The sequence below is a fragment of the Anticarsia gemmatalis genome, chromosome 14 (assembly GCF_050436995.1).
Source record: "Anticarsia gemmatalis isolate Benzon Research Colony breed Stoneville strain chromosome 14, ilAntGemm2 primary, whole genome shotgun sequence".
Taxonomy (NCBI): domain Eukaryota; kingdom Metazoa; phylum Arthropoda; class Insecta; order Lepidoptera; family Erebidae; genus Anticarsia; species Anticarsia gemmatalis.
This window is the reverse complement of record NC_134758.1, coordinates 10,472,993-10,500,227: the sequence shown is the minus strand read 5'-3', so window position 1 is coordinate 10,500,227 and position 27,235 is coordinate 10,472,993. Positions and strand designations below refer to the sequence as shown.

Here is a 27,235-nt window from a genome sequence, read left to right as displayed (position 1 = left end):
TGCTAAAAATATCATAAATAACAAGAATTCGTTCAATGTGTGATGTTTTGAATCCAGTGTTAGAAAGTTTTAAAGCAGTCTAAAATCCAGTAATATTTAAGGTACTGTAGTCTTTCAATAGACCTGTCACGTATTCATGCACATTACCTACTATATACTAGAAGTAACCTTTAGCACAAATTACTTCAGCCATGACTATAGAGTAGCGAGCGTTTGACATTTTAAGTAAACTTTAAAATTAGTTCCTACGCGACACGCTAGGGGCGCTGATCAGTTTATCATACAACAACCGAAACTTACTTGGTTGTTGATCGTCAATTGATCAGTTGGAAAGCGCCCTTCTGGGCTTAAGTGTTAAAAGGAAGGTGAGGAAACAAAGAAACAGAATCTATATCGATAATTAATAAAACTCGTGAACGGCTGGACCGATTTGGCTGATTTTAGTCTTGAATTATTTGTGGGAGTCCAGAGAAGGTGTAAAAAGTAATAAATTTGAAAATGCGCGGTATTAAATAAAAACAAGACAGCGTGAGCGGAGCTGCGCGGGTCAGCTAGTATAATAATAAAATACACAGATCTAGTTTTAACAATCAATTTATTTAACAACATCTAATCTTCGCGTTTCTTCATCAATTTAGCTATCTTCGCTTGATTCTTATACACACATAAGTCCATAAAAGTGAGACTTAGTAACAAACAATGTCCCAACATGTCTTTTTGTAAGTCTTTCTGCGATCTAAACATGTTTTGCAGTCGTTCTGAAACGTACGCATGAGAATTGTTTGAGGACCGTTCGTTTAGATCCCTTAACAACATGTCTACCGTCTGATCTGTTGATACACGTTCATTACCTACTAGAGTGCCGTATAATCTGAAAAAGAAGAATAATTATGAAGAATTATATAAACTATATATTTTTACTGCACGTTTGGCGCAGTGGTTAACGGTAACCTCGCCGCAGTAACCGTAGCGCCGCGTGCAATGGGTTCGAATCCCAACCGGGACAGATATTTGTGTGATGAGCACGAGTATTTGTTCTGGGCCTAGTTGTAAATTTAACTGAATAAATATATAGGTATGATTATCAGTTATTTGGTTACCATAGTACAAGCTTTGCTTAGTTCGGATCAGATGACTGGGTGTGAGTTGTCCCAAAACATTTATTATTTATGCATTTATTATTTTGCTTATTTAATTACCGATCGAGACAAATTTATCTCCACTTGCAGTCGTTAATTCATTAGCCTAGTATGACTGCAAGTTGGGCAAAATACTTTATAAGGCATTATAAAATTTCAAAAGCTCAAACAAATCACGCTATCTGGTGTTTTTACACGGTACTAAATTTACTTGACTTGAAACACTGCCATCTATGCTTTCGGACTTGTACTACTTGTAGACTTTAAGACACAAAAAGATCTATTTCAAATATTAATTACTTTTAACTAGAACTTACACAATTTACTTACCTGTATGGTAGGGTTGGCCTCAAAAAATAAACTTTATGTTCTAAAATGTTTTCTTCGTTCTTGTGATCACCGGATCTAAAAATAATAATAAATAACATTTATTACATGACATAAACACCATCATGATTTGGTTCGTTAAGAAATACATAATTTGGTATAGCCCCGAGTTTAATAACTAGCCCGATAGATGGCGTGATAACAAAAACCATTAAATGATGAAATGTTGGTGTTCTAAATATGCATACCTGACATGCACTAACATATGAATGATACAAAAACAGCATAAAGAGATAGTCGCAAATAGCATTTTTTAGTTTGTGCTTACACAACTATTATCCCTTGGATAATAGTTTTAAGTATGTAATACTATATGAAAGATGCACCAAAGCAGTAACTGAATGGCGGCCATGGACTAAGCCAGGGGTTCCCAACCTTTTCTTAGTCCAGGACCAGTTTTATATTATTCTTGTTAGCAGGGACCCCTATGTGAGTATATTAAAAATAAAGTGTAATAATAAATATCCTGAAAAATGAACATTTTAGAATCATTCGCGGACCATATTTTGACATTTAGCGATCTAGCTAGCTAAATGTGTAGGGCTGCAATAAACGAGACAAGCGCAGGACCGTATCAAGTGGCGTACCGATGGGGAAGCCTCAACAGTGGGTGGAAACGGGCTGATTAGATGTGATACTTACAACGTCATATCTAAACTTCTAGCATTAATAAGTGCTACGATCATGGAGATCATTTGGGACTTTTGAAGATTGACAGCCATGACCTTCGGGTTGTTGGGGTCGCTGCCGGCCGCTCGCAGCGTTGTTGCTTCTGCCTTCATCACGTATATGTCCGCTGTTGGCAGCTGTTGAGTTACACGCCACGCCTGATAAAAAGTTATTTCAGTTTGATTTTTTACCTTAAATCGGTCAAAGTCAAAGGTCTATGATTTATCTTATTTGCTCTGGTTTAATTCTTTTTACACAAACACATTTATTTGTACGGTAGGAGAGTTTTTTTTTTCTAAAAACTTAAACTTCCCATGCCATCTAGTTAAAAAAATAAAACCACAGTTTGAGGTCATCACTACTAGATGGCGCTGTTCTTCCCTTCACCCATGAAGCAGTAGCTATGCAATATTTCTTTATGTTGTAAAAATAAAATGCTGTAAAAATTACTTACTATGCTCAATAAATCGGTTATTTGAAGCCTCTTTCCGTCTGGATAGTCAATACTGAAATACTCCCATTCCAGCACCCCATAATTATCTTTGTCTATTAAAGTCCAGCAGACTGAGTTCACAGTTACATACACACTTAACACTCGCTCACATTCCTGGTGAAAGAAAATCTTAGATCATTATTTGTAACAACCCAATATACAGTTTTGGTAGAGCCCATCTAATTACAGTTCAACCCAGATCAACAGATTTTAACTTTCAAGATAACTTTTCTATAATATAGATCTGATTTGAGTTACATTTGGTATTTTTACCAGCAAGTTATATAGCAGGTGAAGTATTATGCCAACTAAGTCAGTAGTATCCTTCATGTTTTGGATTGAAATTTTTGATTCAATATATCCCCGTTTATGATACTAAATAGTACATGCTTTTTAGTTTATTATTTACTACTGGCTAACTTTTTAAAGCCAGTTCCATAATTATAATTTATTAATGTGTAATGCTCAATATACCTTTACAACACTTTCACTTAAATTAGGATGCAGTATCTGTCCTTTAATCTTATTAGAAACTTTCTTTTCAGCAGGTACTCCATTCAATATACTTGTAAATAACTTCTTGCTGGACTTCTCTGAGAACCCCTCAATATATTCCACATCAGATAAGGTTTGTATCTGACCATTGCTACTCCGATATTGAGATATTTTCTTTAACTTTACTTTGCTTATGTCATAACTGTAAAAAAAAAGTTGCAGAAAAATCTTAAACAAACCTTTGTCTATGTTACAGGTGTTCGCAAAAAATGAGAGGGATTAAGTAAGTAAGACACTATTCTAAATAAGTTGAGGTTGATATGTTTCTCTTTAATGAAACATTCCGTAGCAAAATTATTATTTTTATAATGTTGCCTTATTTGGGACAAAGGCAATAAAGTTTTGACTCCCTTAAAGAATTATGGGCGAAAAATAAGAACATAATAATTTATATGCTACTTTTAGGTATTGAGTAAGTATCTTCAATATTTACGTACCTCGATAGTGTATCGGAATCATTTATAACCTGCAAAATTTTCTCTTTTTGTTCCTCTGTGTATTTACTATCTAAACTATCGCTTAGATAACATTTTGAGAGCGCAGCAAGTCTGCAGTTGTAGCACAAAGTATTCTAGAAATAATATGATTTATATAAATAATAGTCAAGGAATAAAAACTGTAAAATGAAATGGTAAGATCACCGACCAGTAGCTTTCTCGTAGGATTTGCGATATTCAACAACATCTTGTAGTGAATATAATCAAAGTTATCACATTTAAACGTTTCCCTTCTATTATAAATCAATATATTTTTATTAATTTAAACTACTTATGGTTTGTTTACAATTTACATAACCTCAAATAGGAAAGGAAGTTTCTGTCAGAAAAGTTTGACAGTGAAAAGCGAGACGTTTATCTGACAGATAAATGTGGTCATCTTATTGCATTCTCATTAGCGTCGGAGCATCCTAAAGGTGAATAACAAACTTTTGTATATCTGGAGATAGTCATTTTAGATTTAGAGACTTATTTTTCTTGGGTTAAAAATAGTAATAATTATCTTCTGAAACGTATTGTAGCGCCATCTTCTGGCCATATACATCATCAACTTCTATGCAGTGACCAAAAGTAGTTTGTTTTATTTAACGAGATGGCGCTAGCGAAGAAAAACTACTTCCTCCATTTCATTCATCATTTGAGTAGTGACTCTGTCGATAAACATTAACGATGCCTTTAGGAACCCAAATACAGCTAATTAACAATTTAATGTCCTCAATAAGAACATTACCAACCATGACGGATTCGAGATGAAAATAAAGTTAGGTTTAGCTTAATACAAATTCGTATCAGATGGAGAAGCTACTGAAATTCTTGGGTTCGCTAAGTTTATGCTTGAAAAGGCATAGGTATAAGAATGATTTAAGATTATTTAACAATGTAAATTATTTGAAAAAAAAATGATGCCATAGTATTGGCTTATTTTAAAAAGTGACTATGTCTAGAACATTTTAGTGTCACCCTACCAAATATTATTCCGCTGCATGATAATTTCATAAAATATCACCAATCCCGGAGGAATTCTTTGAAATCGGAATTCCATGGAGGTTTATGATTCTGACATTCTCGCAGTCACTTTTCAAATAACGAAAATAAACAAAACACAGCCGATTTAACCATGAAATAAAAATATGGTGAAATGTCACGATCTGAAAAAATACATTTTAATGTTTATGAACAGAAATAAGAAGCGAGTGGCTTTATTGTCTTGCTGGGACAAGGTACCTATACTAGAAAAAAGAAGTAGGTCAGAATACAGAAGTAGGTAAGTGAGTAGGTACCTATTTTAAGATTATTTTCCTTGCACAAAAAAAGACAACAAATACAGCTCTCTCGCTCTAGTTCACGAAGCGGTGTATTTCAAGATGGCGATGGTTCGTAATACTTTGCACTCGCTCGCGGTCGCTCGTTTCACCCACTCATTTACCACTTTGGCATTACATGTACATTGACTATCTTCTTTCCTTCGAGAGAGTTCGTTTGCGGTCACCGGTCTCATTCTGTTTTGCCGCTTGGCTGCACATTTTGAGGACTGGTAAGTTTAGCAAACGATTAGACTTGTTATTTATTGTTAATTTTCTTTATTTCAATATTTAAGTGTATTTTTTTCTGTTTCAAGATTTTTTTGCATTTGAGGGTACTCGGATTATTCTGTTGACAGACAATCTCATCAAATCTTCTGTAACTGGTCATCATTACATGTCATGTCTTATTTAAAGCGCGTTTTTCAACGCTTTTATTTCTACTATGTTTAATTCAATTTAGCAAATTTTAGGTACCTAGGATTTTTATTTCTGAGCAAGATTATTCTTTTATCTCAAAAAAAAATTGTCATCGTCATACTTATTAAAATATGGTTGATTCCCTTTAAAAATGCCGCAATTTTTTTTTTCGTCGCGACTATCAGAATTGTAGGTAATCATCAGTTAATCATCAGCGTCGAAAATCAAAGTCAAAACAGAACCAATACAGGACATAGTATAATACCAAAATTCTGCTACCAGCTAAAAGTCGGTGTAGCAATCTGACAACGTCGCACTTTTTAAAGTTGAGCCGCGTGTGATATGGCGCTGAGTCGCTTCGATGGAGCTACGTTAAATGCCAGTTGTTTACTATTGTTGTTTTTGTTGATGCCAGATTAGAAGATTCTGCCAGTTAATTCAATAACTGCATGCGCAGTCCAAATTTTTGTTTATAAACCAGCTAAAACTGGTATAAACGCGCATGACATTGAGTATAAATTGAAATTCTGGCTAGCTCCGTCACGAACTTGCTTGCGCAGCGTTGCCAGACCGCTTCCGTGCGCTGCCATTCGCCCATTCTACACGCCTAGGATGTCTGCATTATACATTTCTGCTACTGCTGTAGTTTGTTCCATGCTATATTGATTCTGTTTTGTTTTCTTCTTCCATCAGAACATTTCGTCACTCTGGTGATATCATTCCCGATGTCTCTTTTTTAACATTTTTTATTGATGATCTTACTAATACTTACTAAAAGATGTTTATGAAACCCTCTTCATTAACATTAGGTACCTACAGTTTACACCTAAATAGTAGAAGTATAACACACATGAGATAATATCTTTCATATTATTTACCTTCAAGATTGTACTAATGCAATTCAGCCATCTTGTTTACAATAGAGTAAATTTTGACGTAAGCGTATTTGTCTCTTTCACTCTTGCGGCGCTGCTCTATATCGGTCCTTGTTTGTCACTGTAGGTGTTGGCATTCATTTGATTATCCGATGTTCATATTTATGAAATAGAATTTTAAATCGAAGAATCCTTGTTTTGTCCGTACTGTCTTTAAATTCTTTGTCACAGTTATTTTTTAAATAATAAAGCGTCCACCATGTTGATAGTCCCTTGCTCATTCATTGTTCTTTAGTCTTTTTTCGGCTCCGATTCCCGAGCGGTTCAACTTGTTTCGTATACATTGCAGAGTCTCTTGCGCGATAATAACATGTGCATCAATCCGACCGGCATTATTGTACTATGAATTTTGTGTGGATAACGAATATTAACGATAAACATTATGTAAGACGTGAACTAATTTCAACGTTCCGCCAAATATGAGACTAGGAACAATTTATACCTATGACGATTAAATGTAGATTGTTATCGAAAAATACAGTAATAGAACTGCAGATTGTTATCGCTTATAGCGAAATTTAGACTGTATTATCTATATTATAAAAGTAAAACTAGGAGAGATATTAATTTTGAAGAAGAATATGGTGGGATTTCTTCGGGCGCCATTTCTGTTCTTGCCAGTCGTCAGACGATTGTCTTATCGGCTTAATGTTTTGCTGTTTGATGATAAACGGAGCATCACTCACGTTGCCATTTCTATTTAGATTTAACTTAACCTCTACAAATCATTAATTTCGATAACATTAGTGATGTAGGCTGACACTACTAATTCCAGGTCTTAGGATTTTTTTTATTATGTCTAGTTAATAGTTACTCTCATCGTCAAATTAAATTGTAACCTAAAAATATTGGCATTGACTTCCATTCAGTATTAGAATGTTTTTGAGGTTAGTTCTTTTGTTGATGTCATCTTTGAGTTTAGAAAATTAGTTCCTTATGGAGCTGATATACTAAATCAACGACTTTTGATGGATCTTGATCATCATGATGACAATTCAGCACTAAAATGTATTCACTTTACAGTAAACATCTATTTTTATGATGACGTATTACTGACGTATATTTTGATTCGGGCGCGTTCGGGCCTCATCGGGCGAACTCGGCAACGAGTCGAACGACCCACTCGAGCTCGACTCGGCTCGAGTTTTGCACCAGAGTGGCAACGTTGCTTTTTCTCGACCTGCCTACAAAATTCAAGCTTCTATTTTAGTGATTTTTGTACAATATTACTTGCTCTTCTTTATGTATTTTTATTGTTTGATGAGAATGAAGTTTAGGTAAACATTTCCGGGTCATACTTTATATGAATGGCTGCCAAGGCAACGCTAAATTCGTAGTTAAGTGGAGCAGAAAATCGATAGATGAAACAGAAACGGCGATATAGCTCTCGAAGTTCAGCAATTTTTTTGGTTCTAGTTGTCACATCCAAATATTTTGTTCGATATTCGGTACCTGGTTACCTATTCTACCTTCGTTTATTCTTTTGCGTTAGCGGGTATGGAAGAAATCGTAGTTGGTTCGACCCGGTGAAGAATCTTACGCCTGGTTCTGAATGAATCGCCCCTCAAAATAGAAGTAGAACACAAGAGAACGAACAACCATTATCGGCAACGTGACCTCGCCGTGTAATAATACACAGAGTAGTGAACGAAACAGATACAACGGTCACCGCACGCGCGCTAACGATCACCCGTCTTTACCGCTCGCATATAATCTCCATAGCGCTCTCTCGCTCGCACGCCGCCGACCGCATTGCACGGGCTCAATGCGCGAGTCTCTGTAGTACGATTACTCTATGTTTTTAGTTCGTGTTCCGTCTGCGATCTCTGTCGCCACATTTACGGCGGCCATTTTCTTCTCTCTCTGTCTGCTGTCAGTGTCGATTTAGACGCGGTACTGGACGCCCGTATTTTGTTGTGTTTTGCATTCTTCTTGTTTATTCTTCTACTCCCGCATTCTCTTGCTGACTCATTTAGGTGAGTGTTTATAAATATTTACGTTTAGTTTATTCGTTCATTTGCCTCCATTTCGATCGGTAGTTTGCAAGTTTACCTGTTTTAAAAATAAGTGAGATATTATGGAGGAATATTATTTTATTTTGTTTATATAATTTTTATTTTTGTGTATTGTACTATTGATGTGTGAATTTATTATTATTTTATGTGCAATTTGATTAACTATTTTGTTGGTTATGATTATTGACATTTGTTTTTATATATTTTTTGACGTTTCTTGTCAAACTGGACCAAGCGATTTGAAACTTTTGATTTGTTTACCTTCAAACTTTAGTTAATTGATTGAAGGATTTGATTCGTTAATTATTTTTATTCAACCTTTTTGGTGGTGGAACTAAGTCGTTCTTTCGAATTACTCGTTTAATTTGCTCAGCTCATGTGGCTTTTTAATCTGCGATATTTATCTTTTTATTTCAAAAATGTTAGTTTTATGATAAAAATGTTTCTCCTAATAGTTATTCAATTTGTCTTCAAGGTTATTTTTAGGTACGGGATAGAATGAGTCACACCAATGATTTTTGTTATGAGCATATTTAAAAACTAGGTACTTCAAGGATAAAAAATCTGTTTTTATTTTTTTCGTATCTTCAAAAATGACCGAGATATTAAACGTCAAAGTAGGCCTTCGCGCCAAACTCCGGCGAAGCGGCCGCACGGACGTGTGACGTCATCTCGTGACATTGCTATTTCGTCAGTACTTGCCGATACCTACATAGGCTCGTTGCGCTCTCGCGGTTTCGCTTTAAATAATTTGTTTTGCTTATAGTGGACAAACAAAATGGTTAAAAAATATTGTATTGTTCCTATGTGTACTAACTCAAGTGAAAAAACACCCCAAAAATTGTTTTTTTCTGTACCATGTAGGTAAATTGTTTTATATTTTTGCAAAAGACACCTAATCTAAAACTTAAAGGCCGGTTCAGATACTGTCAAGCGCAAATGTTAAATAGAAGTTTATTGCCTTTTGAACACTTCCTCAAGATCAAGATGCCATATCATGTTCATACCTACCTAGCAATGAACTTCTACTAAACAGTTGATACTATTTAATGAGCAGTTCAATGACCTCACAGGCGGCGGCGAGCCGAGCGCGGCGGTTGAGTTGGCGTTGGTTTTTTGTTTTGAAAAAAGAACTCATGTTTATTAAATATAATAATAATAATATCAAAATTAAAATGTTAGTTTAATTAAAAGTTCTCATTACACACCCAATCATATAAGACTACCTACAGAGTAGATTCATGCGTTCATATGATAGCCATCAACCTGACTAAAGTCAGAGGCAGGGGTGATAATTTTTTTTTATAATATTATTTTAAAACTAGGTTTTCCAAATTTACACTTGGTAGGTACGTAACACTCATTATTTGTAATGCCAGTTGTAACAAACTTTCAATTTTATTGTTAACTACACACAAAAATATTATTAGTAGTATACGAGTTCAACTTTCTTTACCTGGGTCTAGTTGATGATTGTGTGCGTGGCGATCGAGATCGAGGATATCTTAGTGGAGGCTTATTTTACAAAAAACACGATGATTAAATTTATAACACATACACAGACTCTTTAAATATTAAATGCAAATCACTTTTTAAATCAAAACTCCGCATCACCCGCAGTCGAACAAGCGTGTCTGTCACGACGTGACGTCAGCGCATAGCGCGCGAAGCAACGCAAATTTAAAAAAGCAGTGAAACTTTATAAAGCTGTTACTTCGGTAATTTTGACCCGATTTTGATAAAACAAAAACTATTATTATCAGCATAAGTACACAAATTAAATGCAGTATGTTTAATAGTCATATTTTGATGTGCTGGTGTGACTCATTATAATGTTGCCACGTCTAAACTTTTTTTTAGTTCGGAGAATCAGTAATGGGACATCAAAACAACAACTTTTTGCTATAAGACCAAATAGTCGGAAAAGTACAAGGGTCTTTTAGATCTCCAAACAACTATTTGTTTCTTTTGAGGAAGCTAGTGAAACTGTTTGATGATTTTTAATTCTCATATTATCTGGTACTAAGTTCCCGTACGATAGCCTCACAATCAGCTTTCCACCTTCACCACGATCAGTATATTTTTGTTAGTACTCAGTGGGTATATTCCTCTCTGTCTAGCGCGCGTCGTGCGCGCACTAGAGTGAATGAGACGGCAGTTGTTATCGTTTCGCCTTTTAACGGCTTGGCGATCAGCGTTGCACAGCACCAAGTGAGTGGGGAATTTATTCCGGTATTTCGCGCGACAGAACGGACGGCAGCCATCTTGATTTGGCTGGTTGGCTGTTCACGAGTATTTTACAATGTCTTGTCATAATAAAACGTCGAAATTAATAGGAATTGAAGTTCATAGGAAACCAACTAAAGCCAAAAATATTGTTTGCCGATTTTTGATATCGATTTTTCTCGAAATATTATTTAGGTATATTATTATCCCCTTCAAATCAGATTAGGTTACATTATAACCTATAATCAATAATTCCCATTTATTCCAATACTCCCGTCTTATTTCTATCAACAAAAGACCACGTGACTTCCAGATGACGATTGTTATTGTTCCCGGGCGGATTCTGTCAAAATGATTGCGGGATATTCTTTTTTTCGTAGGGGTTCAAAATTTGACAGGTGCTAGTAATGTGTTCCCCTTCGATTTGTACTGATAATTTCGCTATTAGATAGTTTTTTACCCTATTTTTTATGTTAAACTATACCCTTTTTAGGTTAAGTTCCGGACTCCTCATAGGGACTTCAATGAAAGTCCATATTAGCCAGCCAATGCACGCAATAGTCTTGCCAAAAGCTTTAACTTTGTTAACAGTTACGTGGGTGTGCGAAAAATAGGCGCCAAAATGGCACTGACATGTGTAAAACTAAAAAACGTAGACAGACCTAAAAATACGATTTCGTTCAGAAAGGTTATAAGTTCCTAAAATGTAGACACGCCTACGTTTCGCATTATTTATGAATTTTTAGTGCAGTCATATTATTATATGAGTAAAGATTTTTATAACACGTCGACAAAAATAATGTCAGTTGCGTCGTTATGGTTCAGAACAGATTTTGGTGCCGGGATTTCATCTAGGCTTATTAGGTTATTAAATTTTCACCTGAAAAGATGTTAAGTAGGTTGATAATAATCGAAATTTAGAAATTTTGTAATATCAAAAAAAATACAGTCAAATTGAGAACATCCTCTTTTTTGTAGTCGGTTTAAAAACGCTACCTGCTACTACTAGGTAGGTACTTAATAATAATAGTTAGATTTTTTCGGCTTGTTGTGTTTTGTATTTTGATTTGTAAATAGTAAAAGGCTGTTTCAATACCGCTTATAATTATAACCGTCAAAGGTATTCGTCACCGCATTATTATTCATTAAATCTATACGTCGACAATTTTACGTGACACACACAAAATTTGCTTTAGTTTAGTTAGCACATTAATTTTGGTTTGACAACAAAATTATATGTTTTGTTTATTTTTGTATTTAGGCCTCTATTTCAAAACAAAATAGTGCAGGACTTAGATATAAAAACAAGGATTGGTCAAAACTGGTCATGACATATAAAAAATCTTACTAGACTAGGGTCACTCCAAATTCATGTGCGAACTACACGATGTTTCTTCATCAGACCCTCTCGCTCGCACTTACTCTACGTCACAATAAAAAAAAATCTCTTGATTATGACGTAGATCGCACGTTTGTAATAGAAAAAGAGACATACATTTTCTTAGCAAAAAAGATTATTTACCTAAATTGTGTTCATATTTGCTATTCATATTAAGGTCAATGACACTTAAAATAAGGTTGATCTCACGCCATTCAGTAGCGTTAGGGGACAACGATCAAACTTTTGATTCATTGTTTTAGTATTCATTTGCATAAGTAAAAGAAACATTGATACCTACCGAATCATTTTTCGCGAAATAATTACTTACGAATAGTCCTACGTCATTCATTTATGTTGACCTTGCCCTATTAGCTAAACGGTTTAAAGGCTCCGCAAAGAATTTAAATTTAGTTATACTATATTAATCAAGTATCTCAACTTGTAACATTTACGCGTTTCAAATGTTCCTTCAACCTCAGGCTCTTTCATCTGCCAAAACAGCGGTCGCGGCTGTCACTCCCACATAGGCCTTTTAAGCCACCAGCCAAGATGTTCCTTCGTTACAAATATATACCTCTATCTGATGTCACCTGAATTGACCTGAATCATCTGCAATAGACGCACACAGGCCATTGATGATCCAAACGTAGATTATTTCCGAGTTCCTATACTATTTTTTATTGATCTTTGAACCAATTAGCTACGAGTAAATTAGTTGTGTAACGTTTGAAATAATGTCCAAAGTCCACATTAACATGCGGCAGAGAGAGACAAATAAATGTATGCTAAAGGAGCTAATCTTGGTGATTCATGTTATTATTATTCTCATTGAAATGTGTTATTAAAAGTCCTCAACCCTCAGTTGGCCAATGTGGTGGAGTCGAGGCCTATCTACCACAATACGCGAGAAGACCCTTGCCCAGCAATGAGACAGTAATGAGCTAAAAAAGTATTTTCATTTCCTACGCATAAAATGACTATCTTCCAATGTCTTTGTTTCTAATGATATCAGATTTTATCTCGTTAACCTTGCGATATTGTAAATTGTCTTAGCAAAAATATGCACAGTAGCGATTTTATAGCTCATTCTTATAACTTAGAACCGGTCTTGATTGTAGGCTAGCTTACCAAGCTCTACCGATCAGTCTACATTGTGGCGGCAGCTTTATTCCCCTACGGCGTCCCTAGAGTTATAAAGCTGTATTAGTAGGACCTATGACGATCGGCGTCCCTAAATAGTGCCATTTTTTTTCCCCAGTCCATATAACCAATCTTGTTGTTTCTTCATATTGGTTTCCCTTTTTAGCTTAGAATTGAAATATTGAAAATGATGATTCTTAAAGTATTAAAATTTAATGGGGTTACATAACGCTTTAGAAGATCCCCATAGCAACTTTATCCGGCTTCAGCCATAATTGTTTGTCGCACAATTCTATCAGCTGTCAGCAACGTCATTTTCGGTCCGATTCTTGTTGGAACACAGTTTCTTATTAGGTTTTATACTTATCGCTTATTAATATTTTAATATACAGTCGGAAACACTAATGAATTTGCTCATAAGGAAACAAATTCCGAGACTAAATTCAATTTGTACACTTTCCGACGACAAAAAAAGCGCTGTAGGTACTGTTCAACGGTTGTGTTAAGGATAGAATTTGCACAATGAAATACCAATATGTCTGCCTGACCTTTAAAATTCAAATTCTTTTGTTAAAAAGAAGAAGGAAGCTATATCTTCCGGCGTGACAGATGTCACTTAACAACTAAACAATCCTATCTCAATCTTTAACTGCAGTTATACTATCGAAACCGCATATTAAAAAGCGATTATAAAAGTAACAAATACCTGCAAGTAATATAGCTAGGATACCTGACCAACGCGTTGATCAGACATGCGTGCCGCGCCGGCGCGCCACCACCGCCATTGATCTGAAATGTCACACCGATCGCTTCGGGCACACCTTGCAAGTTGACCAGTCACCAGTCAATGTATGCAGTTGGTTAATACCATGGTGTGAATTGATGAGCAGAGCCAGAAGAACTAAGAAGACCCCTAAACTCTTCTTTAGTGGAGATATCCCTAGCAACAAGGTATTAGGAAAGCCTTAAGCCAATCTCCATTTTGATGCCAAAGTTTTAGACACGGTTCAAAAATCTAATCAAATGCTCGAATCTATTCGGACTCCGAAAGTCAAGTAGAAGGAAGCTGACTGCCTCCGTGGCGCAGTGGTTTAGGTCGCCACGCCGATACCACTGCAACGGGAGGTCGTGGGTTCGATTCCCACACGGGACAATTATTTGTGCGATCCACAAATAATTGTTTCGGGTCTGGTTGTGCTTTGTGTCCGTTGTTTGTATGTTTGTAAAAGTCCCCGCGACACAAGAGCAATTCTTAGTGCGGGAGTTGTCTTTTTTAATAAAAAAAACAAGAAAAAAAAAAGTCTTCCTTAACGATAAATATTTATTCCGAGAATATACTTCTATAAAAAAAAGATCTAAATAACCCTATTTCGATGCATAATAATAAGCGTGTCTGTTTCGGAAATCCATTTTAGTTTGATAAGTCTCATCTCAACAGGGCTTCTGAGAATGAAACTTTGCTTGCGGAAGGGCTTATACAATTTTGGGAGTCCCTTGTGGATTTGGAAGCATTGTGGGTTATTTAAAGTAAAAAAATTACGGGACACTTTAATAAACACTAGTTTGGCTTCTGTGGAAACATTTAACATTATTTCGGTTTTTATTTTTATAAGGTTGTGTTCTAGTGGTGATTACCAGTCCTATATCGTCAGGACATACTTAGTACTCCTAGTCTTCAACTGTCGATGGGTTTTAGTCACATCTTCTTTATCAAACTTTCCACATAAGAACTAAGGATTCTAATGTAGTCACCAGACGCTGCCCATTGCGTTTCAAGTTGAGCGTCGCTTACGTGCAGCGTTGTAATATCGAACAAACGCTTTTGGGTTAACGCTTGCTTGCATGGATACAAGCAAGCGTTTACGCTCGAATTTATTTGCTACAAAGGACGAGTCCTTCTAGTTTACGAATAATAATTTTATTATTGACCGATTAAATCAGTTTCGTGTTTGGTTTGCATTAGTATATTGATTGCTTTAAACAAAATTTTTCAAATGTAGTTACATTGAGTTACTTAATACTGATTCCACGCTATGCTCTCGTCCATCTGTACCTGGAACTCATAACCGCATATTTGCTAGCTAGTGTTGCCCGTCGGGCTTGCTAGTCCGTGCTTGTCAGAGTTGTCAGATCATGCCTGTGTCAGTCGCGCAACTTGCCAAAAACTGTTGAATGTAAGCCTACGGACTTGAGATACTATCTTGCGATCTTTGTGTTGAGAAATTTCTAGTTAGATTTTCTTAAAAAATAGTTCTTTTGGGCAAATGCTTTTACTACGAAAGTGCGATTTATTTCTGCTTTCCTATCGATCATTTCTCATTAATTAGTCATGGTCCTAGAAGTGATATATGCTATCTTAGTTGTATTTAAAGTGTTGTAATATATAGGCCGTCTTGAAGTAGTGCAAGGTCTTTGGTCCGATCAATAATATCGATATTTTGCACATTGATTTTACAATTCGTAACTTTGCCGTTTTGTGAGCCCCACGCATTTCCCTCTTGATAATGTAAGTAAGTGTTACTTTTCTGGTTCCAAAAATAAACTACGGAATGAAGATGAATCAATTATATTTATTGACAACTAGACATGGATGGCTACTTAAAACAAATACTAGCGGGTACAGGACAGTGTGAATCCAGCCTAGATTCTACAGTGTCTAAAATGTATTGACATTTCTTGACATATGTCAATTCAAATTTAATGTCACTTAAACTGTTTTAATTTTGATTTCAACATGTTGCAATATTTTCGATTCCTTCAGTTTTGGAGCACGTATGTCCTTATATAGCCACAACAGAATCCTTTACAGGCCGACCTCTCCCCGGCTGGGCTAGGCACAAAAACCACTGTGGCTTTGGACTGGATGTGTCCAATATTTACTCTTTGAATTTTACTTCTGTATATCTGAATTCCAATGTGCTGGATATGGAATAACGTGTGGTTAGTTCCTATTATTCATAAATGCTTAAGATTTTGTTAAGATGTTAAAAACAACAATCCACTTATTCAAACGTCGCTAAAAACTTTTAAACGTCAAATTGGAAACACACACCCAATTTTTTATTACTTTTTTGTGACATGAAACATCGTTTCATATTCTTGCTACTTTAATAATATACCTAATCGTTCTACAAGAGTTAATATCGAATTGAATGATAATAAGGTGGGAAGGAAGTAGAAAAGATGCGACCATTCTCTCTCAAGATGCTTTCTTTTGGACATAATCTTCCTCTTCTCGAACGTTGAAAGGTCATTCTGCCCTTGATGTTTGAAAAGGCGCATGTAACATTTTATCAAAATTGAGTTGCCTGAATCAGCAAAAAAAGCTGCAGATGCCAATATTTTTTATATATTTCTACTAGCTGACCCGCGCACCTTCGCTTGCGTCACATAAGAGAGAATGGGTCAGAATTTTCCACGTTTTTGTAACACTTTTTACTGTTACTCTGCTCCTATTGGTCGTAGCGTGATGATATAAAATATGCTTTTTTTTCATGAAAAATATTCTCAGAATTATTTATATCTGTTAATATAACGAAGTCGCGCTAAGGCATATCCGCCATTAAAACAGTTGCCATGACAACGGAATTTTGTTAATTCAATGTCATTATAATATTGATTATTCGCGACTTCGTTCGCCACCTGAATTTTCCAAGAAAATGCGTCATTTTCCCGGGGTAAAAAGTAGCCTATGTCCTTTCTCGGGTATCAAAATATCTCCATACCAAATTTCATGCAAATTGGTTCAGTAGTTTAGGCGTGATTGAGTAGCAGACAGACAGACAGAGTTACTTTCGCATTTATAATATTAGTATGGATGTGAGGTACAGTTTTAGCTTAACGAAATAAATCGCTTTTGTATGGACTTTTACACCTTTTCAAAGCTAAAAATATTTTTTTCTCTCCATTTCTACCTTCAGATGCATTTTTTCAACTGTCGGGGGCAGAATTTTGCCCTTATGTTGAAATTACAACGGCAATAGTGTACCTACGTAGTGTACGGATACAATGACCTTTCAACTCGGATATACAATATTGAATACTTATAATTGACACTACATGGCTTTATAAAGTCTATATGAAAAGAGTTGCGCAATGATCGAGTGCGCAAGTCCGGGTGGTGAGCGCACACCCAACTCCCCACCTTTCCTTAACTCTGACACTACGGGTACAAAACACTCTTATACCCGTAAAACAATTGCATTTTTGACTGATTTAGTCATCATAAAGCTTATGCTGTTTCGTAGAGGCAAAATTTACCCTATAATGTTTGAAAATATTTGCAGAGGTCGTTGACTTCTACACCTCTTGTAAAACAGTGACCCTGCACTTAATATTTGTCACTAGCTGACCCGCGTTTTGTTCGCGTGTTTTGGGCAAAATAAAAAAATATATTGAAAATAATTACCAGTGTTTATCGCCGAATCTTCAACTATCACCACGGTCTATTTCAACAAAATCTGTGCAGGGGTTTAGCCGTGAAAGCGTAACAGACCGATAAGTGTGTAATTGACTTACGGATTACCAAAATATTCTTCTTCGTCGAATATTAATCAATATTGATTAGGTATATTGATTCAATGATTAATAATCCATTTCGGAACTTCTATCAGTGTCTTGTCCGGATTATGACGACACATAGACACCTGTATTGCCTATCTCATTCAAGCATAATCGCGCTTAGAATCTCGCATTTGTTTCCGCTCGTATCATCAGTATCTTTGAATATTTGCTATCTTTGTACAAGCCTGTTAACTTCCTGCGTCTGAATATAGCGAAAAGCCAATAAGTGATTTAACTAGTGTCGTTAACTACAAATCACGCAATAGTTCAGCCTAAGCCTTACACTCTGAACTTAGTACGCTTGGTCATATATCGATTGAATCGCATGTGCACAATATGCTAGCATAGAGATCCTGACTTTGTATCTATATTTTTTGCATACATCTTAGAAAAACAAGTATAACTTGTAGGGACAACTTTTTATACTTTATACTTTGTAATTTGCCGATCAGCGCCACCTATTGATAATATAAATAAACTGTGTTTTGAATAGAGGGCGTTGTGCGGCCGAGTTATACCTACGTGCAAAGCGTATCCAGTAATGAAAAGTTTTATAAAATAGGTAGTTATGAAGATATGTTGTTATTCGGTGAAATAATAATTGGTGAATGGATTTAGAAGTAATCGGCTGTACTTTCCTGATTAGCAAGGGAGATCCTATAGAATATTCTTATTCTAAGGACCAAATTAAACAAAATGCTGCTCAGATTTGGAAGTAAATACGATCAGTTTCCCGCTGACCCAGTTAATCATGTATATTCCTATTTTGATCGTATGTATTAACAACTACTTTTTCTTTGGTTTCAGGATTCCGTCGTTCGGTGATGAAAATATGAAATGTTAAACCATGCAATTAATCGTCGAAGCTGAGAATACCCTAGATATAGAAAGAAACATGTCCACGTTAGAAGATGTGTCAAACAATAAAATGGAAAGCCTTGCTATTGAAGAAAATAACAAAAACAAATGCAACGGAGACACAGAAGTCATACAAATCGAGGATGACGAGAGTCAAGAGAAACCAGAAACAGTTTCATTACCTGATAGTCCAATAACTCTAGATAATAATGTAACTGAATTAAGAAATGTAGAATTAAGTGAAATAATTAGCATACAAAATAGTATAAAAGTTGAAGATGCACAAAATACTGAATCTCAAAATGATAGTTTAGACAACGAAATATTTGCTTTGGGCACAAAAGAAGGTCCTCTTAATCCTGTTGAGGCAGAACAAGATGATTACGAAGATGATATCATTAGTCTTAGCGGAAATTTAAGCGAGAATAAGACTGAGAAGGTAGAAAAAACAGTTACAGATGGTAAAGAATCTGTTAAACAGGAAAAAGTAGTTGAGAATCAAGATGACGTTATAGAATTAATAGCAGAATCTCCAGTGCCAGAAGAAAGTAATGCAGATTCACAGAAAGACGATGATTCTATCGTTATTTTAGACGATGAGGCAGAGGAATCTCCGATCCAAGTTGACGACGATAAGACAGAGTCTAATGAGAGTGAAAAAGATATAAAGGTAGTTGATTCAGATAAATCTCCCGCGCCTAGTGAAAATGATGCAAATGTGTCAGAAAAACCAGTGAAAGATGCATTTGAGTCTATTAAAGCATCATTAGATCCTTGTACTGAAGATAAAATTGATTCACCTAAGAAAGATGAGGAAATGGAGATTAGCACAGAAACCGAACCTACTAATCCTAGTGAAAAACAAATTGAAGACATGATAGATGAATCAGAAAAAGATAATATGACTCTCGTTTATGATGAGGATGATGATGATGGAATTGATTTAACGGAAAAAGATAATGATGATATGGAAAAAGATATTACCGATTCAGTAGAAAAAGATATTCATGTAGTAAAAGAAGATAAAGCTAGCATCGCTGAAGGAGACAAGGCGAACGCTTCAGAACATAACATTAGCCCTGTGGAAGTAGACCAAATAAAACTTGCTGAAGAAAATAAACTAAGTGTTACGGAAAAAGAACCTGAAAGCGTTGCAGAAGGAAATAAAACGAGCAATATTGAAGAAAATATGGCAATCCTTGCAGATATAGAAAAGAAATTAGAAAGTCTTGGTGAAGGAGAGAGGAGAGAGAAAATCATTGTTGAGGCAGACAAAATTACCGTTGCACAAGAAGAGAAAGTTTCGGAAGAAATTAGTGTTGCTGAAGAAGATGAGGCAAGCGTTGCAGAAAATGACGCTACTGTTTCAAAAGTAGACCAAGTCGTTGCAGAAGAAAATGGAATCACACTTGAAGATGTAGAAATGAAACCTGTTGAGGAAATGAAAGAAGTTTTAGTGGATAAGAAAGATGAAACAGATTCACCAATGGATGAACCCACAAAAGATGAAAGTACAGTTGAAACTCAATCAACAAAAACCACTGCCGAATGTGTTAACAAAGAAGCATTGAAAGAGTCAGATAAAATCTTAGTTGAAGAAGAAATAACTCCAACAGTCGTTTCAAGTGATGTTAAAGATACACCAACATCAGTAGATACTACAAATGGTATGGATATAACGGACTCTATAGAAACTGAGACTGTCGACGTTGTTAAATCTAATGAGATGGACAAATCTGAGTCTGTAAAAGTGTCAGATAATAAAGTTGACACACCTGTTGCTCAAACAGACGAGGCTATGGAAGTCGAAGACAGTGTAGAACAAACTACAAGTAATACAGAAACAAAAGACTCTCCTATAAAATTAAAGGACAATATGGTGGTGGAAAAAAGTGCTAAAAAGACTTTAAGTAAGGAAGTAATATCTATACCAAAAGAAATGATAATCAAAGATGTCTCTAAAGATAGTGTTATAGACAAGCCTATTATCTGTAAACTGTCCAATACACTTGATATATTTTCTGATGAGGAAGACGAAGAACCTTCTAAAACGGAACCTGCTAAAGTTGCATCACCTGAACCTGAATCGGTTAGTGAAAGTAAAGTTCAAGAATCGAAAGATAAACAGTCTATTGATATAGAAGATGATGATGATATAATGGTTATTGATGAAGACAGAAATAACAGTAAATCACCCGACCAAGCTAAAGAAATATCAAATAAATTAGATGTAAAAACTGATTTGGAAACTGGAGAGAAAACTGTTGAGAAGGTTACTGATTCATTAGAAAAAGCTGTTCCGAAAGGTGAGTTTATTCATAGTATACTTAAGAAGAAATAGGCTACTTTAATATTAGTCAAATCAGTTACTTTTTATGAAAAGTTTCAACTCTTTTTAGTATAGAAAAGATGTCAGGAGTATTGCATATCGTTGTGATTAAAATAGAGATATTTTTAAATAATAATAATTCTTTGTTAACTTGGTAAAATGCCCTGTTGCTTTTCTTACGCGTAAAAACTCAATATTTAGTCAGAACTTGAGAAACACCTTATAACTTTGTTTAATTTTTAAGTGTATCTAGTTCTTCTAATACAATATTTCTAATTTAAACAATCACACTATCCAAATAAATAACTCAATTATTATTTCTCTCTTCCAGAACCCACACCGCCTGCATCTCCGGCAGCAGACACCGGTGCAACTCCAAGCATCAAAGAAAAATCACCCGAGAGAAAAACACCGTCACCGGAACCTATAAAACCATTAATTCCCGAAAACTTCCTTAAAACTACTAAAACTAAACTGTCAGACATGACACGAGAAGAACTAGAAGAATTCTGTGTACTAAAAATAGTCGAAAGTATCGTCGATAGAAGCAGTTTAAGTGATATTAAAGTTAAACTACGAACGATGGCGCAAGGTCTTGAGGAATTTAGGAAAAAGGCAATGATGCTCACGAAACAAAACAGAGACTTACAAGTTGTGTTGAAATCAGTTCAAGAGGAGCAAAAGAAACCCACGGGAGATACGCCGATAATGCCCCTAAAGATTACCCGCTCAGTAGGTATGCAGGTGTATATGGAAAAGACAGTAATAACTAGAAAAAGAGTACCTGTGAACAATAACAAGAACCAAACTAACCAACAAAATAAAAATACTCCACAAAATCAACAAGCTAATAAAAAGCAAGGCAACCAAAACATACCGGTTCCTAGATTGGTGCCAGCCAACAACCCTGCATTGAAAACACCTAGCACTATACCACAAGTCACTCAAACTAACTCTCCAGCTAAAAATGTGCCAAATGGAGTAAAGAACGCCTCACCAGCCACTTCTGCTTCGAAGGCGGAGAAGAGACCTCATAACAAAGTAGCGTCGTCGGTAACGGTCGATCTGACGGACGATGAACCTCCTTCTAAAGTACCGGGTGGACCAAAAGCATCTCCCGCACCTCCAGTCAGACTAGTTCCTCCTCAAAGCCTAATGGCGCCCCAAAGACCACCATTTGTAAATAGTCCAAGAAAAGTATATATTCCTATAAGTGGACCCCAGAACCAACAACTAAGGCCTGGACAGACAATTATGTTGAAAACTGTAGTCCCATCGGGTAAGTACGAAACTGCAAACATAACATGATTTATTAGCGTCAAAAAATATAGAAGTCTAATTCGATTTTCTTTATTTTTTAGGTATGAGACCGAGAGGTCCGGCATCGCAAGTAGCAAGAATGGATGGATCTAACGGTCCTGTAAGATTGAATAGGGTGACAGCAGTGAGGCATCCAGCGCCACTACCAGTGTCAATGAAACAATACACTCCTCCCAATTGGAAGCCGTTGCCACCGGCGCCAGATCTCAAACTATCTAAAGTAGAAAACGGCATAGTCATATCTTGGAAAATAGAAGGGGTACCAGAAGATTATTATGAAGAAATAGCAAGTTATCAGTTATATGCGTACCAGGAAACGTCAACACCGCCAAGTACTTCACTTTGGAAGAAAATTGGCGATGTCAAAGCCCTACCTTTACCAATGGCGTGTACATTGACGCAATTTATGGCTGGTTTCAAATACTACTTTGCTGTGAGAGCGGTAGACATAAGGTCCCGTCTCGGCCCCTTCAGTTTACCTGGTAGCATACTGCTCCTGAGTAAAAACAATTAAGACTGATGACGTGAATGAACCAATGCTTACAATGTCATACATTGTAGCCGTGGAGTGTGAATGAAAAGTGAAATTTCCTCGATATGGTTGTTCTTGTTTTAATTATTTATTTTTGTTTAAGTGTTCATAAAGTTCCGTTGTAAAAAATAGTTGATTTTATTGAATATTTTGTTTTAATTTTTTAAGTTCTATTCATTCATTGATGGTTAAGCATGGGTACCTACATACTATATTTTGTTAGTATGACATTTTTTCTTGGGTATCGTTATGTGAAAAAATTAATACTAGGTACCTGAGTTTAATTCTTCAATGAATAGTGCAGTTGACTGATATTGATCTTTAGACAATTTGTAGCTGTAGTTAGATTGTATCGTTTAGCTAATATCTCGCTGTCGATATTATTATGTACAGTTCGTAACTAGCCATCACTATTATAGGAATGTTCATGTGTAATATTTAAATTGTATTTACTATTACATGATTACCTACATAATTGGCTACATAGAATGTGGACTTTCCGAATAACTTGTGATTACAGATTCTAAATCTAATTTGTTTTTCATTCTACCTTCATAAGCTTACAAACTGTCAGCGGATTTCTTGGCAGTACAAACTTACTACAGGTCAGTAATAATAAGATTAAAATATACTAAAGGAAAATAATGGAGAATGAATATCCAAAATAAATACTGAAATATATCATTGAAAATGCAATACAACAAAAATAAGAACAGAGATGACATCCAAGAAAGATAAATTGTTGGAAGCGACATCTAGTAACTACATGAAAGGAACATTATGTCTTCGTTTACCGTTTCGTGTAGTACATTCGGAAGTGAAAAAATGTATGCATATTTAAAATATAAAATTAATTAAGAGGTAGCTCGTTCCAACATCAATAAAAGTGTTTTATTTATTAAATTCGTGACCGAGAAAAAAGAGATTTGATTCTAGTTTTCCTACGCTGGAATTTATAAAAAACTTTATTATCTGTGGATAATGTGGCATTGCAGAAAAAATTTAGGTACTGCATCAGAAGTTTAACACAATAAGTGATTGTTTAAAATATCAGTAGCATTTCTCTAACAGGAATCTTAAGACAGCTCGTAACAGTGTTTCTCTTGGAAATATGATATATAATAAAACAATTTTTATATGATTGTTGCTATTTGTTACGAAATCGAATCCTAACTTCAATAAACATCTTAAAACATTAAACGAATGCCACAAATTAAGCACCACTAAACTCAGTGCTTTGATTACAACAACGAGCGTCTTTTACCGCATATTAGACTCGGGGTAGGTAATACAATTTTTCAGACAGCTCTTAAAAAAATGTCGATCAGTCGAAATTCGGTACCTACACAATGACAGTCGCCAATAATAACCAAGTAAAAAAAAAATTCACTCAATGGTAGAATTTTTAATTCTAAGCTGTTATCACTTTAAACGTCAGCTGTCAAACTGCTGTCAGCCTAAGATTTTTCTATTTGTTGGGTTGGCAATAATATTGTGCCAGTTTTCGATAGGTTCGCGTAGCGGTAGTTCGCTTGTTTGCATATCGCTCAAATTTCATGATATTTCTAACGAAAAGACGCAAAACATCATCAATCACTTGTATTTCAGTTGTGAATTTAATTAATTTGTTGTAAATACCTGTAAAGTTTAGTTTAAGAAGTGATTCTTTCTCGGTATACATGAGATCATTGACGTAGGTAGTTGACATATCATTTCGCAAGTAGTCTCACGGAGGTGGTTTATTTGTGTACATTTTGTGGAAGATATCCGCACTGATTTTTGTGATTGGTGTAAAGTGTAATTGGTGTCTATTGTAGGTAAATTCATTAGTGTAATCGATAAATGGTGCGTGATGTGAAGGTGGGTTAAGTTGATCAACTTTGCGCTGTACGTGTTAAGTGAAGTATCGGTGTTTGTTTGCGGTTCCTGCGCCGTGAGAGCCATGCTGGCTCATTTGTGCCGTGGCGACTTTGATGCATACCCGGTACGACCTGTTTTCTATCTTGGCATTATGTTTGCGTTCCTGTGCCACTGAGTTGAGAGACTGAATGTTTGCTTTCCTTGGCTTGTTGTTCGATGGGCTCATTATTATGGAATTTAGTTGTCTATTTAGTCGACAGTCTAATTAGTGTCGTAATCACTTTACAAATAGGTTCTTAAGTTCATTAGTATTACTGATTGTTATCAAAACTTGATGTTTTGTACTCTTGTCGTAATAATAAATTTTTGTTCAAAAACTGTTCTAACTATGTACCTATCTTGTCAAATGCCAATTAAATTTAATGCTGTGACATTTATTATTGAACAGTAGCTTAATAACGGACTAATCAAGGCTGTGATGTAATGTCACCTAGACATCATTATTGTAATGAACTAGGTATATACCTATTTTATATATTCTTACTCTAAATAATGATTATAGAAAATACTATTGTGTATTAACATCATGCCTGTTGTACTCGAAGGTGTAGGTAGAGCACCCATATTTCTCTGTTGTTATTGGATTTTTGTCATAACAAGATAGCACTTTGTCTGAACAGGGTATTGAACATGAAACCTCATGATTACCAGTTACCCTAACAGTCTACAGGGCAAGACATATTAGGCTTGTGGTTTTCATATTCTAGAAAAATGTCTGTCCACCTGTATTATTTTACTGATAGTAGCTGATAAACAACACACTAAGGTCATGAACAGTGCACAGATAAATATTAGCTACGTACCTAGGTATTTTTCTTACGAATAAGCTTAGACTTCACGTATAGTAATCATACTATGCCATATATGTTAACCACTAGATAATAATCTTGTATAGTAAATCTCTATCACTTGACATTTTTCAACTATAAGTTATGAGCTACATTACATATATACACACACATACATATATACATAAGATTTATCAATAATTACAGATAACAAGAAAATATGTAAAAAAATAATGACAAAATTTAAGAAAAATCATAATAATATCAAAGAACTAATGTTTGTTTTTGACAACTTATTGTGTTCCGGTTTAACACTATTATTAATGGATTAATAAATAACTTCTTTTAAATGACATTGAAAGGAGTTTATTGCACTTACAGCAAAAAAATATTTTTGAGTAACCTTAATTTTTTTACTGAAAACTTTTTGCCATTGTTGTTTTGAAAACATAAACAATTTTTTTGGAGTGTTCAAGAGCCAGAGATGAGTTATAAGTATTGCTACTACTATCTTACATACATACATTAATAAAATCTGCCTGTTTCTCATACAAGTAGGCAAAGACCAAATAATGCCACTTAATACAATCCTTACAAACTTCTCTTGTTTAACTTAAACTCAAAAAAATAATTGGTAATATTTTACCTAAATAATTGGTGTCATTGTCATAAAAAATTATGATGTTACTAAGTAACCTACCTACCTTGGTACGTAGTTAGGTACTAACATACATACCTTATCTCAGATTTCAACTAGTCTTGTGACAGCTCATCAATAAATCACTTTGATTTATCAAGGAAAATCCCTATACCATTAATTAGACAGCACAATGCATATAATGTCATATATTTTAATATAATAGAGTCACTAAGACATTGGTAGTCTGTACACATATTATTTTGCAATGTATGCATTCATTGCATTGGTCACTATTGTTCTTGTGAAAATGAATTGAAAACAGCAATTGTTTTAAAACTAATTTTCAATACAGAGTATGAATTACATACAAATTTAATTCATTTTGTAGATATGTACCTACCCAGGTAGGTACCTGTTAGTGTTGTAACATACTTTGCATTGTACCTAATGCATAGATATGTTAATTTAATTATTCACAGTGACAGTCATTGGCATAGAAAATGACAATTTAAAATTAGAGTAATACAACCTGCTGGTACTGTACAGTGTGATAAGAGAATGTCAATACTGAGTGCGGGAAATGTCTTAAAAAAAATACAGCAATTGCTGCATTGCAGCTTTAACTTCTGCACTGAAATTATTGTTAAATGTAAACTGAATTTAGTGGTTATGTGATATTCAAATAGGTACCTAAAGAGACACCAGTGACAGTGTACATAGCCACCTATTAATTATCAGCATTTTAAACAAAATGAGGAAAAATATAATTATACCCAATGTCTTTGTTACCTAAATTCTCTTTATTATCAATGAAAAAGTCTGAAAATATCTCATACAGAAGTATTAATTAGAAGACTAGTTAGGTATGCCTAATTTCCTTGAAGTTTGAGGTAGACATATTAGCCTACATTTTAGTTATGATTCAAGTCCCGCACTGTAAAATGGAAGCCTAACATCCATTGTCATTAAATACACATTTAGGAATACATGGAAAACACATATACATGCTAACTATACAACTACAAGTAGATACCTAGGTATATCACCCTTGATACTGAAGAGTTTTTAGTTCAACTCATAAGCAAACAAGACTGTAGTTACGAAAATACAGTTTTCATACAATTATA

The 27,235-nt window shown here is 35.1% G+C and overlaps 3 protein-coding genes across 4 annotated transcripts in view; 2 read left to right on the top strand and 1 right to left on the bottom strand.

Moving 5' to 3' along the window:
- Positions 1–529: 529 nt before the first annotated feature.
- Positions 530–4,063, bottom strand: LOC142978228 (transcription elongation factor, mitochondrial). The gene is made up of 7 exons (XM_076122574.1): positions 3,889–4,063; positions 3,681–3,814; positions 3,163–3,385; positions 2,650–2,802; positions 2,169–2,353; positions 1,470–1,544; positions 530–871 (listed from the first exon to the last, which is right to left on the bottom strand). The coding sequence occupies exons 1-7, from the start codon at positions 3,925–3,927 to the stop codon at positions 610–612; spliced, it is 1,071 nt and encodes a 356-aa protein (XP_075978689.1). The 5' UTR covers positions 3,928–4,063; the 3' UTR covers positions 530–609.
- Positions 4,064–5,115: 1,052 nt separating this feature from the next.
- wde (Fibronectin-III type domain-containing protein windei) lies at positions 5,116–23,293 on the top strand. Of its 2 annotated transcripts, none has more exons than XM_076122573.1 (4): positions 5,116–5,274; positions 18,529–20,885; positions 21,240–22,187; positions 22,270–23,293. In XM_076122573.1, the coding sequence occupies exons 2-4, from the start codon at positions 18,569–18,571 to the stop codon at positions 22,740–22,742; spliced, it is 3,738 nt and encodes a 1,245-aa protein (XP_075978688.1). In that variant the 5' UTR covers positions 5,116–5,274; positions 18,529–18,568; the 3' UTR covers positions 22,743–23,293. The 2 variants fall into 2 exon arrangements, with proteins under 2 accessions (XP_075978688.1, XP_075978687.1); XM_076122572.1 differs by lacking the exon at positions 5,116–5,274 and adding an exon at positions 8,211–8,372.
- Positions 23,294–24,250: 957 nt separating this feature from the next.
- The window catches only part of LOC142978171 (putative E3 ubiquitin-protein ligase RNF144A), a 162,277-nt gene continuing 159,292 nt past the window's right edge, over positions 24,251–27,235 (top strand). Inside the window, exon 1 of the mRNA XM_076122494.1 lies at positions 24,251–24,744. The gene's annotated coding sequence lies outside the window, so the exon portion shown is untranslated. The remainder of the gene's footprint in view (positions 24,745–27,235) is intronic.

What these genes read in the sequence shown, in the direction of transcription:
- LOC142978228 (XM_076122574.1), bottom strand. Translation starts at nt 3,927, where the DNA reads ATGTTGTTGAATATCGCAAATCCTACGAGAAAGCTACTG. An exon ending in TAACCGATTTATTGAGCATA is followed by an intron (nt 2,354 to 2,649) that starts GTAAGTAATTTT and finishes ACTTTTTATCAG; the next exon opens with GCGTGGCGTGTAACTCAACA. An exon ending in AGAAGTTTAGATATGACGTT is followed by an intron (nt 1,545 to 2,168) that starts GTAAGTATCACA and finishes TATTATTTTTAG; the next exon opens with ATCCGGTGATCACAAGAACG.
- wde (XM_076122573.1), top strand. Translation starts at nt 18,569, where the DNA reads ATGCAATTAATCGTCGAAGCTGAGAATACCCTAGATATAGAAAGAAAC. An exon ending in AGAAAAAGCTGTTCCGAAAG is followed by an intron (nt 20,886 to 21,239) that starts GTGAGTTTATTC and finishes TCTCTCTTCCAG; the next exon opens with AACCCACACCGCCTGCATCT. An exon ending in GAAAACTGTAGTCCCATCGG is followed by an intron (nt 22,188 to 22,269) that starts GTAAGTACGAAA and finishes TTTATTTTTTAG; the next exon opens with GTATGAGACCGAGAGGTCCG.